At 36.2% G+C, this 16,205-nt stretch overlaps 1 protein-coding gene across 2 annotated transcripts in view; it reads right to left on the bottom strand.

Annotated features, from left to right (window-relative positions):
* The window catches only part of HBP5 (SOUL heme-binding family protein), a 102,003-nt gene extending 95,939 nt beyond the window's left edge, over positions 1–6,064 (bottom strand). Inside the window, exons 1-2 of one of the 2 annotated variants that reach the window (XR_016364491.1) lie at positions 5,549–6,064; positions 5,324–5,461 (exon numbers count right to left, since the gene is read on the bottom strand). Coding sequence is in view for 1 of the 2 variants with exons in the window: in XM_089829486.1 (XP_089685612.1) it covers positions 5,324–5,461; positions 5,549–5,965 (555 nt within the window). In the remaining variant the exon portion in view is untranslated. The remainder of the gene's footprint in view (positions 1–5,323; positions 5,462–5,548) is intronic. The other variant, XM_089829486.1, reaches the window with a different exon arrangement.
* Positions 6,065–16,205: the final 10,141 nt, after the last annotated feature.

Genomic DNA, 16,205 nt, shown 5'->3' with positions numbered 1-16,205 from the left:
CTACCACCTCGCATGAACAATCAAGAACCAAATCACAAGTCTAGGACCACAGATCTATAATCCACAAACTCTCTACAATCATGCCTCAACAAGATTAGTGTTACATCTTTGCATCCATCAATCCATCTGCAAGCCCTCTAAAATTGCAAGTCGGAACCACGATCTGCCACCTCACAACCAAGAGATCTAGGACTCCAGAAAGAAAAATCCACCACCAGATCAAAATCAACTCAGATCTACTTCTCCAACCCAAGTCCTAGTGCAAACTACAACAACTTCGGCGATCCGTCTACACACTCAGGAACAACCTTCACTATGATACCATCTAACGCAATGCAAGGCAGGAGAATCCGCAAAGGAGATGTCCAAGCCCCTAGCAAATAAAAACACAACGGAAACAGAATAACAATGCAAGATATGATACTAAATGACAATAATTTATTCATAAAATAACTGTTACATGGAATGTGCCAAGCTGTAAGGCTTTCCCGATTATGGCCAGATACAAAGCAATTACAATAACAGTTCTACAAGATCCCTCAAGATCCAACCCAAACACTAGCTAGTCCAGATCCACACTCTGGTAAAAACCTCCAAGGAAGATCTCAACTTGTGCTCGCAAGCCCACCAAGCAATCTCCTTGTTTTCCAAACCGTAGCTACTAGCTCTTCTCAAACTTTATCCAAGATCCAAGTGTAAACTGCCTCACATTTGGTGCTCTATTCACACACTAAAAATATTCTCACTCGGCTACTCCATCTTCCATGCTCTTCTCCAAGCTGGATGATCAATTACAATCTTGCTGTAAATTGCCTCACATTCGGTGCTCTGTGCATAGACTCGAGAAAAACTCGCTCTTCAGCTACTCTCCTCACTCACTCCTCTGAATGAATGAATGAATAATGACTAAAGACTCCACCATAACCCTTACTTATACCAATCTAAGCCACAAGTCATCCCAGAATGCTAAAAACTAAATAAACCTAACATTAAATACTTGAAGAGCCACAAGTCAGCCTCCAATAGAAATTAAATATCCAAAAATCGATACCCGAGAAAAATCACAATATTTCCTAGCCCCAATTGAACTAGAAGTTGTGCTTCAAACTGAAGGTAATACTTTAGGTTCTCTACAATCCCTTAAATTTTCATCCTCTAACTCATTGTGCAAAATTAGTTACATATTAAATGTCCAAAAATTGATACCCGTGCAAAATTGCAATATCTCCTAGCTTCGATTGAATCAGAACTTGTGCTTCGAACTGAAGGTAATACTTTAGGTCTTCTACAACCCTTGAAATGCGCAAAGGCTGATTCATTAAGGATATCTGTACATCCATCCCGAAAGTCATGCACAGAAACCTGTCGCTCAAACTACCAAAAATCAATACTCCAAGAGAATTGTCATATCTCCCAACTTATAATGAATGAGGACTTGCGCCATTAACAAGAGATAGTACTCTAGGCTCTCTCCAATCCTTGAAATTCTCATCCTCTAACTCATTGCGCAAAATTAGTTACACAGCCAGCAACAGGCACCCAGAAACTAGAAAACACAGCTCTAGTAGCAAGGTAAAAACAGCTCAAACTTCAACATGATAACTTCAATCTCTATGCACGCATAGGACAAGGTTCCCCAATGTGTCTCCAATACATCCCTAACCATTAAAAGCATAACTCCACTAAAATCCAAGCTCAATGCTCCTGCATCAAATACACATACCAAGTTAGATCAGACTACAGAGAAGGGGTATAGTGAAACCTCAAAGGCATATAGAATTTTTATCCTCGGGACCAAAAGAATTATTGTCAGATGTGATGTTAAGTTCATGGAGGACAGATTTGCCAACAGATAATCAAAGCGAGCAACCAGCAAAAGTTCCAAGGCCTAGTCAAGGGCAACAAAGCACAAGTACAATTACTAGTACAAGTGTAAGCTCAGGTGGTGAACTTTCACAGAGCATGGAGCAACAGGTGTAACAAGAAATGCATCTAGAAGACTTAGAGGTTGATATTTCATCCTCTACAGTTGGCAGCAGGAACCGTGAGGTTCAAGAGACACAAAGGGATACTCAGGAGTTTGTGAGAGCTCCTAGAAGGAGTACTATAGAGCAGAGACAACCAGTCAAGTTCAATGACTATGTGGCATTAGTTAGTCAGTTGGTAGATAGTGAACCTTCCAACTATTAGGAGGCTGCATGACATCAAGTATGGCAGGATGCTATGGTTGAGGAGTATAATTCAATTATGTAGAATGATGTGTGGGAGGTAGTGCCTAGACCAATAGATAGAGCAATAGTTGGATCGCGTTGGATCTATAAAATAAAGCAAGGTGCAAATGGTAGCATCGAGAAATACAAGGCAAGGTTCATGGCCAAGTGGTTCTCTTAGAAGGAGGGAATAGACTACAAGAAGACATATGCTCCAGTGGCCAGGTATACTTCTATACAAGTTGTGATCTCATTTGCAGCACAAACGAGATGGCAAATCCATCAAATGGATGTCAAGACAGCATTCCTTAATGGTGAATTAAAGGAGGAGGTATACATAGAGCAACCAAAAGGCTTTGTAGCACACAACAAGGAGACCCACGTGTGCAGATTGAAAAAAGCATTCTATAGACTCAAGCAAGCTCCCAGAGTGTGGTATGAGCACATTGATACATACTTGCGAGAAATGGGCTTTGTGAAGAGTGAAGCGGATGCTAACCTCTACTACTTGGTGGTTGGGGGTGAAGTTCTCATTCTTGTTCTTTATGTGGACGACTTGTTTCTTACAGGTGCACCAGGGCTCATAGAGGATTGCAAGAGGGACCTTGCAAAAGAGTTTGAGATGAAGGATTTAGGACTTATGCACTACTTTCTAGGCATGGAGGTATGGCAAACAGATGGAGAGATTTTCCTTGGTCAAAGGAAATATTGCATTGAAATCTTGAAGAGATTCGGGATGGAGGATTGCAAAGCCATGTCTACACCCATGATCATGAATTGGAGGAAGGTAGATACATCTAAGGAGAAGGATGTAGATCCCACTTTATTGGATTGCTTATGTACTTGGTCAATAGCAAGCCAGATATTGCATTTGCAATGAACTCACTTAGTCAGTTCATGGTTGAACCAAAGACAGTGCATTGGACAGCGGTCAAGCATGTGTTGCGTTACTTGTGTGGTACAGTTGAGTATGGGATCAAATATGTTTGAGGTGAAGGTATCAAATTGATAGGCTATACTAATGCAGATTGGGCAGGAAGTACAATGGACAAAAGGAGCACTTCAAGGTGTTGTTACAGTTTGGGATTGGGAGTTGTATCTTAGTTCAGCAAGAAGCAAAAATATGTGGCTTTGAGTTCAAAAAAAGCAGAATACATAGCAGCCAGCATGGTGACATGTGAAGCTATATGGCTTTGAAAGTTGTTAGTAGCCTTGTTTGGTCAGAAGGTTGAGACTACTGCAATACACTGCGACAATCAAAATTACATCAAGTTGTCTAAGGATCCAGTATTTCATGATAGGTCTAAACATATAAACATCAAATATCACTTCATCAGAGATTGTGTACAATGGGGAGTTGTTCAACTATAGTACATACCTATAGAGGAGCAAGTAGCAGACACTCTGACTAAGGCATTAGGGAAGGCGAAATTCATCTTCTTCATAGATAAGTTAGGTGTCATGCATAACAGCTTCCTCACTAAGAGGAAGTGTTAGTTTTGGTAGCTTGGACAGTTGTTTGTCCATATGTAGTTAGTTGGAAAATAATTGTTTTGCTAACTAATTGGTTAGATTAGGGACAAATATTTGTTAATTAATTGATCACTTTTAGAAGCAACTAGAAACCAACTTGGTTAGGGTTGTTAAGTTGTTTTTAATCTCTACCATCGATTTAGAATCAATCTCAGCCATTGGTTTTCTAACAAGAGTGGTATAAAAGAGGGTCAGGGGGGCATTTGGAGAATAAGAAGTTTGTAGAAGCATTTGCAGTGTTAGCAAAGGAGTTTGCAGTGCTAGCAAACAGCTTTGCAGTGTTAGCAAGGGTGTAGTGATAGTGTTGGGGATAACAACGGAGGAATATCAGCGGGAGAAATTAGGAGGTTATCTAAATTCTGCCATTGAGAAGCAAGGAATTTTGTATCTCTTGATTTGCTTAAGTTAATATAATTCCTCATCTGTAGAACTGGTTTTCCCTTGGGAGTTTTTCCAAGGACAATTTGTCCGAAAATTTTGTGTTCTTTATGTTGTGAATTTCTTTTCGTATTTTATTGGTGAAGTTGCAATTGTGTTATTTTTTGAGATTAGCCGTGAATTATTTTTTTGGAGTTTAATAATCATTTAAGATAGAAGATTAATAATCAGTGACTGCAATAGGAAATTTCACAGGTCATACCTTCTAAAGCTGGTTCTACCATTCAAGGAGGCAAGTGTTTGTCAGAAGAAGAGGACGCCATTCTTTGGAGCTGGTTTCATAACTTTCTCAGGAAGCCTTTGGGGGTGCTCTCAGCTATATCTATTCACCAAACAGTGCTGGGAGGGTTTCTTGAAGTTTGGTGTATATCTCCAAAGTGCCATATTTTGAGAACAGCTCAAGCCATTTCATTGCTGCATTTCGTGGATATGTTGAAATATATATGTAATGATATTATGTTGGAGAAATATTATATATTCAGATCAGAAATGAAATCTGGAACTTCAGCTTCATATATATCTAAGTTTTGTCAATTTTCTAAGTTGTTAATTTGTTGCAAATTATTTTACTATCTGTACTTTGTTTATCATCTCAAAACCATTGCAAAATACAAAATTGGGATAAAGTATCATCTAAATCTGAAGGTATTGGAGCTGAACAAGTTTTGGGTGTGATAAATAGTGATGTGTTCAGTCTTGTGGATGTACCATCTATGGAAAGTCTCATTACTATGTTTCCTTTATTCATCATGATTCCAGATGATTTTTAGAAACAATACAAGGCCCAATTAGTAGGAAAATGTTACTCCCAAATTGAGGGAGTGGATTTTGGTGATGATTTATCTCTCGGATAAACTAACCTTGATTAGACTCCTTTATGTATTGTTGCTGCTCTTGATTTAGAAGAGGAACAAATGAATGTTCAAATAACTTTCTTACATGGGAATCTTGATGACAGAGTTTAAGTAGTAAGAGCTCCTCCATCCCAAGCCTAAACATAAAGCTGTTCCCCCAAATGTTGCACATAACATCCAAGTGCTAAAGAGAGAAGTTGTTTAAAAAGGAGACAACTACCCTTGAGACCAATTCGATTAATATAGTTTTTAAAGAATTTATAAGAAAGTTGAATACACTTAGCATACCACGTGGCTCCAAAACTTCCCCGTATCAGGATTGATAGACATAACTGACGTTCCAGTGAAAGTCAGCTCCGGCCTCCAAGGTAGAAGCCCGAATTTCATCACCATTGTCCACCTTGTGGTGATTTCATTCGGCCCTGTCTGTGCAACATTCACATACAATGCAAGTTACATTGAGTCCATCGCCAGCAGAGGCATTAAGAAGTATAAGTAATTCAATGACAACACCTGTTGCAGTGAGTGCAATTGAAAAAGCGGACGAAAGAGCAGTCTGAGGAGGCTAATATTGAAGAGATAGCCATCGAGAGAGTCGTGTTTGGTAATTGGGTCCCGGAATTTCACATCCTTCTCATACATGCTTTTGTCGATCCCCTGCTCGTCAAATAAATGAGGAAGATCAGCCTCCAAAAATGTCATCAACTCTTCACAACTCCAGGACTTGCTATCAATCCCCTGCACTCTCACTCTTTTTCCTCGTATTCCGCACACTTTATATTCGGAATTTAAACCCACAGATTGCCGGACTGTGCCACAAAATCTGAATTTGGAGCTGCAGCGCGATTCTAATTTTATACACCTCCAATTTGAAAGTGAAAGTCGAGGTGAATGCCCCAACCCGACACAAACTCCACTCCAGCTTCCCATCGTACCACCCGAACCTCTGAAACGCTAATATATCATCGGCAGTTTTGAATGGTGTACATTTGCCGTAGTATGCATTTGCAAATATCATTCTTCCTTCCCCACGTAATAATGGCAACGTCTAGCTAGACGTAAGTATGCTTGAATGTAAAATAAGCAGTAGATTGTGTTTTAATTTATTATTATTATGGCAGTAGATTGTGTTTTAATTTATTATTATTATTATTAAATACCATTTTCTGAAATTTGGATCCTAAAAAAAATGAACAATATTTTTTCAAATTATTAAGAAAAATACCATCTCTTTTCAAATTATTAAACAATCAAATTTCATTAGTATATTTTATCCTCTCTCTTTTAACCTCTTTCTTTTAAGTTAATTAGATCTATGCAAGCAACCATGCTACCTAGGACGCAAGTCTATTTCTAAGTAGTTTTGAACATATTTTTCAATTTGCTAGACATTCTTATACTGTTTTATAGTAATATTTATATTGTGACATGGCTATATATTATTGTGTTTGTGTTTTAGGTTAATATAGTATTATTCGAGAATGTGTTTCTACCTTAAATGTTTGAGAATTGAAAATGAATTTCTTTTGCAAATGTAAACTCTTTCAACATTATTTTTGTGCTTTACATGTTGCCTTCAATATTTTGTTTTGTAGATCTATTGGCAATTTCCAAAGTCTTGGCATTAGTTGGCAAGCATCAACCCGATGGAGTTTCTAGTTACTCTGTGAGGAATACAACTTTCCCAAGTTTCTCCTGAATGCCATGTGCTCCCCCCCCCCCCCCACCCGACACTCGTGCTTCAATAGTTTCGACTATAACATTGCAATGAACCAATCAAGTTTGAGCATTTGTCTCCAGAATAGGGATTTGAGTGATCTATGTTGGGTTGTTCAGCTTGTTGATTGATTGTAACAAGCTATGATCATCCTAAAGCCATCTCAACCAAGTGTTGTTCAATAGAACCCTAAGAACTTGTAATTTAAAAAGGGGTTGGAAATATCGGACTTAGGTTCAATAGGTGAAAAGGTTATTAGGCCCAAAGAAGGCAAGCACAATTGAGAGAGTGTGTGGGTGGGGGGGGGGGGTGAATCAATGGTGAACCTTAAAGCTCAAAACCTTTTAAGCATAATATAGATTTGAAAGATAAACAATAGATGCTAGATCCACAACAAACAATAGATGCTAGATCCACAACAAACAATAGATGCTAGATCCACAACACATAACACTTGAACATAAGATTTGTTCTCAAGGAAACCCATTAGGGGAAACCCTTGTGGGAGTCTAACCCACAAGATGATATATTCTTTTAAAAGCACTATTAAGTTAAGAGTGTAAAAATGGAGAACAAAAGGTGTACTTACACCAACAAGCTTATGGCCCAATTTGTAGGCACATTGCCAATAGTGCACCACTCATAATATAATCTCAAATATGACCCTTTGTCGGGTTCACTGATCTATTCTTCAATTACAACAAGATGGACAAGTAATCCATAACAATCAAATTGAAAAATAACATCTTATATGCCTATATAGTTCCAATGAAATTCAATTTACATTCACCTCGCTCATACCATCTTGAATGCATTACACACACTCTCAATTGTTACAAAATAGTTTGCCATTTATATTGATTACAAAGAATAAACAACCACTAAATACAAGATCGACCTAGTACCAAACAATATACTCAAACATCAATGCGATCCAAAATCAAGTTGGTTCAAACTTAGATAGCATCCAAATCTTCAACCACAAAAGTGTTACACCATCGCCAATGCAACACTAAGAATCACAACACGTTACTCTACTAAGTCAATCAAGACCAAATAAAGAAATGTCCACACACTACCTAAATAATAATTATAATCCCCTCAATCAATGTGGACCAACAACACAGTCATCAGGTGATTCAAGAATACCGACAAGAAACATGAATTCCATCCAAAACCTTTGCTTCATCAATTCCAACTCAAAATCCAAACTCATCTTCAACATCAATCATCAAGAACACTAAAATACCAAACTTTTTCATATCAAAAGATAGATTGTTGAGCTCAGAATCATGAAAAATAGTAATTGTGAACACGATGATAATGTACAATGACAATACCAACTTCACAACCTCTAAATTATCAAATCCAACTCATATTGAACTATATAATGAACCTCTACACATTTTAACATTGCAATACCAATAACCATCAAGTTGACTAAAACTCATTCAAACCAGCATGCAAACCTTTGTAAGATGACTACCATCAACCAAAAACATCTTAGAACCTTAACATGAATCAAAATAATAGATCTTCAAAAGAATAACTAAACCATTGAAATCACCAAACTAAACATTATACAATACATTGTCTGCAACAACAAATAGTATGTTGACATCAATGACAAAACATTAATGTCAGCACACCTCAACAATCTCTGACATGATCAACCAAATTTATACAATCACCCCTTTTGGCATTGATCGCAACATGTGAAATGAAAAATCAAACAATGCACAAAGTCATGATATATCCACTTGATCACTTTGTCATAGTATATCCACTTGATCACTCTATGTCTCTAACGTATCTCTCCCTCCAAATAGTAGCATTGTTTTTCACACATATCTCTCCCCTGAAGGGGCCAAGGACATCAAATCTCTAAATATACCTTAAAAGGATGACCAATAATTTGCATTGTCAAATCACATAGGACTTGCTCCCCCCTAAGGAGAAGTCCCCAACACACCAATCTAGGGAAATAATGTTTTGATAATGCACTGGATTGATGCCACATCAAGCATCTTAACTCTAACTAGGAGGGGCTATGACTCTAAATTTCCCTTGGAGATACTCAAATGCATCCTTTGGTAAAGGCTTCATGAAAATATCTACACTCTTCTCTTTAGTAGGAAAACAATCCAATTTGACTTCCTTCTCATTCACTTTGTCCCTCAAGAAATGATAATTGAAACATGTTTTGTCCTTGAATGTTGTATTAGATTCTTTGAAACAATATTAGCACTTGAGTTATCACATCAAATAACTATTTTTTCATCAATGCATACCTTCAAATGTGTTAACATTTGCTTCATCAAAATGACTTGCACTGAATGATTTGTAGCAACAACATATTCAACTTCAATGGTAGACTTTCAAACACAATCTTGTTTCTTACTAGTTCAAGAGATTTTTTTTTATCCAAGAAGAATACACCTCCACTAGTACCCTTTCTATCATCCAAATTTCATGCCCAATCAACATCAATATATGTACAAAATGCAAAATATCTATCTTTGTGAAAGCATAACCTATAATCAACTATTCCTTTTAAGTATTTGGAAATTCTCTTTATAGCAGCAACATGTGACTCTTTCAAATCGACTTCAAATCTAACAAAAAAACCAAAAACATTCAATATATCTAGTCTAGTCCATGTCAAGTAAAGAAATTCATCTATCATGGACCTATATCTAGTCTCATTAGTACAAGGAGATTTATTGTCTTTTGTCAATTTACAACTAGTCACAATAGGAGTACCGACTAGTTTTGATTCTTCCATCCTGAACTTCTTCAATAACTCTCTAACATACCTGGATAGAGTAATAAAGATTCCTTTAACCAATTGTGTAATTTACTTTCCAAGAGATAATTTCATCTTGCTTATCATAGACATCTCAAATGATTTTTGCATCTCATTAGCAAAACCTCTACTCGAATCATCATTGCCTCCAAATATAATAGCATCAATAAATACTTCAACATTCAAAATATTTCCATCAATTGCTTTCAACTTCAAATTACTATACATGTGGTTCTTTTAGTGAAACTAATTCCTAGTAAACATGTCCAATCTATCATACTAGGATCTCAGAGCTTGCTTCAATGTATACAAAGTTTTCTTCAACTTCAAATCCCATTCATTAGTTGGAGTAAATACATCAAGTTGTTCAATATAAACATCTTCTTCTAACTCACCATTAAGAAATTTTTATTTAACATCTATCTAATAAACCTTAAAACTTTTATAGGGAGCATATGCAACTCGTAATCTAATTGCTTAATTTTTTGCAATGGGAGAAAAAATTGCATTGAAATCAATGGCTTCCATTTGTGAATAATCTTTACATGCCAATCTTTCTTTATTGCGGTCCACTTGACCTTGCTCATTGAATTTGTTCCCGAATACTCACTTAGTTCTAATCACATTCTTGTCCAAAGGTCTAGGAATAAGAATCTAAGTATTAGTCTTTTGAATCTAATCTAACTCTTCTTCCATAGCTTTTACCCAACTTTCATCATTGCATGCTTCATAAACATTTTTAGGTTCAATTTTTGATAATAAACATGTTTCAATCCTAGCAATCTTTCCTCTAGTCTAAACATCTCTATTTTGTCACAAATAATAGTGTTCTCAAAAGTGATTAATCTTTACATATAGTAGTATCTTTAGAGTAGATCTTGTAGAAAATCTTCATTGTCAATCTCTTCCTCATTAACTTATGTATGTTCTACCAGACCATTTCAAAACTCAATTTGATTATGTAATTCCTCATCCAAGTTGTCTTCTTCATGTGTGTCATATATGTAGTCACTTCTAAATCTTTTCACACTCTCGTCAACTCTAACATTTTCACTTTCAACAATTTTCTTTGATCTATAGTTATAACATTTGAATGTCTTTCTCTTTTTAGAATAACTAAGAAATATTCCTTCATTTATATGAAAGGCCACTAATCTAATTAATTCCTTCGAGGATTCTGTTATCACTCACAACTATAGAGAAACAAACTAAGTTAATGATTGGGTTGCGAATGTGGCATGCAAAAGTCATGCAAAGATGATTTGGAATCATGGTGACAACATCCCTACCAACGGGCTATCCTTGATAGAGTATGACAAGGTTAGAAGTTTGCAAAAAAGATTTAATACTGATGAACACAACATTTATGAATCATTATGAATTGGGCAAGAATGGGGAGTTGTGGGCTATGATTAGTTTTGAAGAGACAATTCATTCATTGCCACACGGATTGTGGGTATTTATGCATAACAAAAATCTTTGTTGTGATATCGACACCAAGTTTTCTATATTGTCTGGTTCTGTTATGATTGGGAGAATTTTTTGCAATTTGAGGAAGATGGGAGGCAGGAGAAAGATGGTCGACCCAGCAAGCTACAAGGAATGGAAGAAGAGAGATATTTGGGATATTTTGGAGCGAGGTCAATTTATGGGCTTCACGGAGAAGTTAAAGGGTAGCAATCCTTCCATTACTCATTAATTTATTAAGACCTAGAAGGATGGTAGTATTTTGGTGGGAAACCAAAGAATGGATGTCATGGAGGACATTATATCAGAAGCTACTGGTCTTGATATAGAGGGTATCAAATTCTACAGGGATAGGAAGCTATTAGATCGTATTGTTGAAGAGTTCGTGGAGATGACTAAGGAGCATAATAGGTTGGTTAAAATTGCCAATGCCTATTTTAGCCCTAGCTCCATTTCTCATCCTTGGAGGTTAGTCATGTTCGTGGTGATTAAATACCTAACCCTGGATGGTCATTTCACTAAGATTTTTGGGCATCATTTTATGTTGGTTAACCATTTTAGGCATAGGGTTAGACTTAATCTCCCCTTCTACCTCAAGTAGTCATTGGGTAACACCATTTAGATATACAGAACAATCATGAGGGTGACCATTCTTTCCATGAGGGCTTGATGATTCTGGTCATGAATCTTATTAAAGCAAAGAAAGTGGACCAACCCCATTTTAGTAAGAAACTTTGGAGTGTGATACTGAGGAGAGTAAATAGGATGAGGACAATGATGAGGATATAGAGGAGGAGGAAGATGAGATAGAGGTTAAGAAGAGGAAAAAGCTAGCTCCTGAGAGCTCGTCTGTGAAGAAAAGGAAGACTAAGGAGGTGGATTCAGAGATGGACATGGAATCTGAGGAGGATCTGGAGGAGGGTATAGGGAAGAAAATCAAAATTAATTCTAGTATTGCTACCAAAAATTGTACACTCAAAAGTGTCTCACTCTAAACCCTTATATCCAAACGATTCCATGAGTTTGGAATGCTTGGATGTCGGCTTAGAGCTCCCTATCCATGGAGTGCAAGAGAGTGTATTTCAAGTTCAAGGGCTCTCATCTGAGCCTTAGGAATACTCTTCTTTCTAGTAAACCATGCAATGGGAGGTTCCAAAGACAAAATGCAAGAATGCAAATGTCTCAAGGAGTCCCTCAAGAATGCAATGCAAATATAGAAACTAAGCTAAGATGAGAATGCAAAATGTAGCTATGCTAAAACATGTATGAGAGTGTTACAATCCAAATATTAAGCTATGTGAGATAGATTATTATAAAATAGAAGCTAAACTAACATGCAACATGAATCTAAGCTAAAATGCTACGGTATGAGAGAATGTAGACAAGAAATAGAAGTTCTCTACAAAGCTCCAAAGAAACCTGTTAGAAAACCTATAGCATAACAATACTCAAAACATGGATGAATTGAGGGGGAAAGGTCTCTCCCTTTTAAAGTCGTACAGACGATAGAGATCAAGATGAAGATGGTGGGTGATCAATGGTGGAATTTGAAAAGAGGAGTGATCCATGTGCACACACAAGTCAACCAATAGAATATAAGTTGACTTGTCATATAAGACAAAAGTCACAAAGCCTTTTCTTTTAATTTCAAATAGAAAAAGGACTTTATGTGTGCACTTTAAGTGGGTTAGAAGAATGGGGTCTTTTATTTTATTAAAAGGGGACATGTTCTTTTAATCAAATAATGAACTTAGGATAGCATAGTCAAACTATAGGTTATAATCAAATAAATTGATTATTAGCAATTTGGTCTAGGTAAATGATTAAATTAATTTAGCCAAAATGTTGAAAAGGGGGCTAATAGTCTAGATGACCATTTTTAGGTGATTACATTTGCCCTTCTTTGACTAATGTGTGATCTATCTAGGAACACATTACGTCAAAGAAAATAGAAGCCAAGTAGGCAGCAATAGAAATAGATATCTGATTATGAAAAACGAAATGCAGAAAGAGATAGCAAATCCTGAATGTATAGTCTGATAGTAGTAGTACTAAACACTAGGATAGAGATGATGTTAGAATTCAAGAAGAATACTAACACTTAGAAAAGTAGATAGATCAAGAGCAAGTGAAAAGATCAAACAAGTGCTCCAAAGAAGTAGATAGTTGTAGCAAGTATTGATAGACTATTTCTACCCCCTCGGGATCGAAATTAAAATGAGGTAAGGGGATGCAAAAACTGGCTAGACATGAGAAAATTAGAATATAGCGATGTCCAAGATGACAGATAGATGATTAGAACCTAATAATGACTATAAGAAACTAATAAAATGCTCCAGTTTGACTAGAGTTGACCTTGAAGGATATAGCATAAAAATTAGGTCAAAACGAGTAGAAAGGTGATTTTAGACATGAAACAATGAATTGAAGTAGATATGAAGTATGCAAATGATGAAGACATGAAGAAATGAAGATGCCCCAGTGATGATTCGGAGATTAGACCTCAAAAGGTCAGCTAACTGCTCAGAAGAAAGTAGAATTTTAAAAGATAATTTTGACCATCAAGATGAACTCAAATTTGGATTTTGATCTTGAAAATGAATCTAGGACGTTGAAATTATTTAAGAGGTCAAAACTTTATATAATGTGATGATAAGATAGAAAAGAGATGAAGCGAAAGATTAAGGAGGTGAAAAGACATGAACAAGAAGAAAGTAAAGAAATATATGAAAGGAGTTAGCTGATATGTCCACAAAAAGATGAAGAGAGAGCTCTCCCCATATGCAAGAATATAGGATTAAGCTTAGAAAATGAACCTAAAATGCAAGCTAATATGCAAAGTGGTTTACCAACAAGAAGCGCATAACATTTAGACTCTTAATTTCATCATTGAGCATTTATTAGGGACATCATGAGATCATACAACCATCACTAGTATAACTATGAGGATATGAATATGATTGATATGAGATAGGTATGTGAAAATCCAATCTAAGCATCAAAGACATGTAAGTCAAGATAACTATGTGATTAAATTCCTTAAGTTTAATTTAGCAAGATTACACCTGTATCAAGGCATAATCGCCAGGATAAACCCTGAGTGTGGTCTTGCAAAACAGTCAAGGATAATACATTTGTAAGTCAAAATGTTGAATAGGTCAAGCATAAATGCTTACAACACTATAGACAAACAAAGTATACCCACAAGCAGAAATCAAGAAAACATGCCTCATGCCCCCAGTCTTCTAGTCAATGACATCCCTGAAAGACTATTAGGGATGGAACATATATTAAAGAAATCATCATAAATAACACACAAAGTAGATAAAGATTAGCATAGCTCAGTCGTTTAAGTGTTAAAGTGCATTTGTGTAAGTCACTTGGCCATTTCTTCAAGACTTGATTCTGATAGTGAGAAATATCGTGACATCGGAGACCGTACGTAAACTATCTGAAAAGTGTTGAAAAACACTTGATGTCAAGGTGGGGGAAGTGTTGAGAAACACTATTTTGTGAGTTGTCAAAGAAACCCTAATGCATAAGAATACCTCAATAGGCTAAGTAGCTATGCCCTCAAGACAAGGACAAGAAACAATTCCAAGCCAGGAAATGTGTAGTGAAATGGATGATTGAGACTGATAAACATAGGTGCAAGGGTTTCAAGTAGTTCCTGTTTCTAGGTTTTCACCACTTGACAGAGTTTTTTTAAGGACTTTTTCCAATTTTTTTGTATTTTTCAATTTTTCAATTTTTTTGGTGATACATCAAAGTGCTTATTGCTAGGTTTTCACTAAGATGATCATTTTTTCAGGGCATTTTCTGATTTTTAGGATTTTTTCAAGATCATATATGATTTTTTAGAATAATTTAGAGATTACTAGTTCTCAGGCAAGATCACATCATTTTCTCCCAATCTCTAGCAAGGTGTAGGACATGATGGAGCAAAAAGTTGGTGGATATACAAAGATGGATAAGAAAGGAGTATGAAGCAAGTGAAAGTGATCCTTAAGGACGCACTCCTCAAGAGTACCCAAGCTAGGGAAAGATAGCATATAAAACTAGGTTTTGGATAAGCAATGGAAGAAATGAGCAAGATAGCATGTAGGATAAGCGGTGAAGCCAACAAGTGTGATAGCATATAAGATAAGCGATGGAAGCCAATGAGTAAGATAGCATGTAGGATAAGCAGTGGAAGCCAATGAGAAAGATAGCGTGAAAGCATGCAATCCAAGAGAGTAGACATGCCAAGAGCCCTATGAGAACGATGTTTTATTTATTGTGATCAAGACTCAGGGGTCAACTAGATAAGATAGTAAAGGGATAGAGAAATAAGAATAAAGCTCAAGATAGAGGCTATGAGTGAATGGGAGAGCACAATAGAAAATCTCGTGGATAAGATAGCCAATATGCAAAGATAGCTCAACATTGTCAAGATCAAAGAGAGAAGAGGGGATAGATGGATGATGGAAGAATTACACATGATGCCTATTTACTAGGTTTTCATCATGGTACTTATCCAAGGTGTCACAAGAAGTAGTTTTCACCATAGGATGGATTTATTTCTCTTTACTTTTGCTACCAAGGTGCCACAAGAAGTGGTTTTCACCAAGGCACATTTTCATTTTTTTTTCATGCTTTTTTTTTCTTTCTTTTTTTTCTTTTTTTGAATTTTTTGAATTTTTAGAAAGAGCTCAAGCTTTTTGAATGTAGATAGTGCTCCTATAGGAAAGATAAGTCATGATAAGCCAAGACCATAGAAAGGTATGCTCAAAGATGTTGATAGGGTGATGAAAGAGAAATGGTAGTAGGAAGAATATATTGAGGATAAGAGTTCATGTATAGAAAGTAAGTGTAAGCTTTAGAGGATTTCATGAGGGTAGCTGAAATATTGGACAAGATCAACATTGACACACACCTTGAAGGGTATTGGAATAATGGAGGAATCATGGATGAAATAGTTTGAGATTTAGGTGTATGAGATGGTAGAAGAGATTTGGAAAAAAGTGGAGTGGAAGGCTTTGGAATATTTTTAGAAAGATTTTTTGAAGAAGATGGAATGGAAGCCTTTGGAAGTTTGAATGCCAACTTTGAAGTATTTTCAATATTCAAGTCTTTTAAAAGAGACTTGGGAATCCATGTAGCTTTAGATTTTCCTTTGGATACTTCAAAACACATTTCTT

The sequence above is a fragment of the Cupressus sempervirens genome, chromosome 1, assembly GCF_028749045.1.
Source record: "Cupressus sempervirens isolate cs-2001-9-10 chromosome 1, ASM2874904v1, whole genome shotgun sequence".
Lineage (NCBI taxonomy): Eukaryota > Viridiplantae > Streptophyta > Pinopsida > Cupressales > Cupressaceae > Cupressus > Cupressus sempervirens.
The sequence above is the reverse complement of the archived record's forward strand: the minus strand, read 5'-3'. Positions and strand labels throughout refer to the sequence as shown.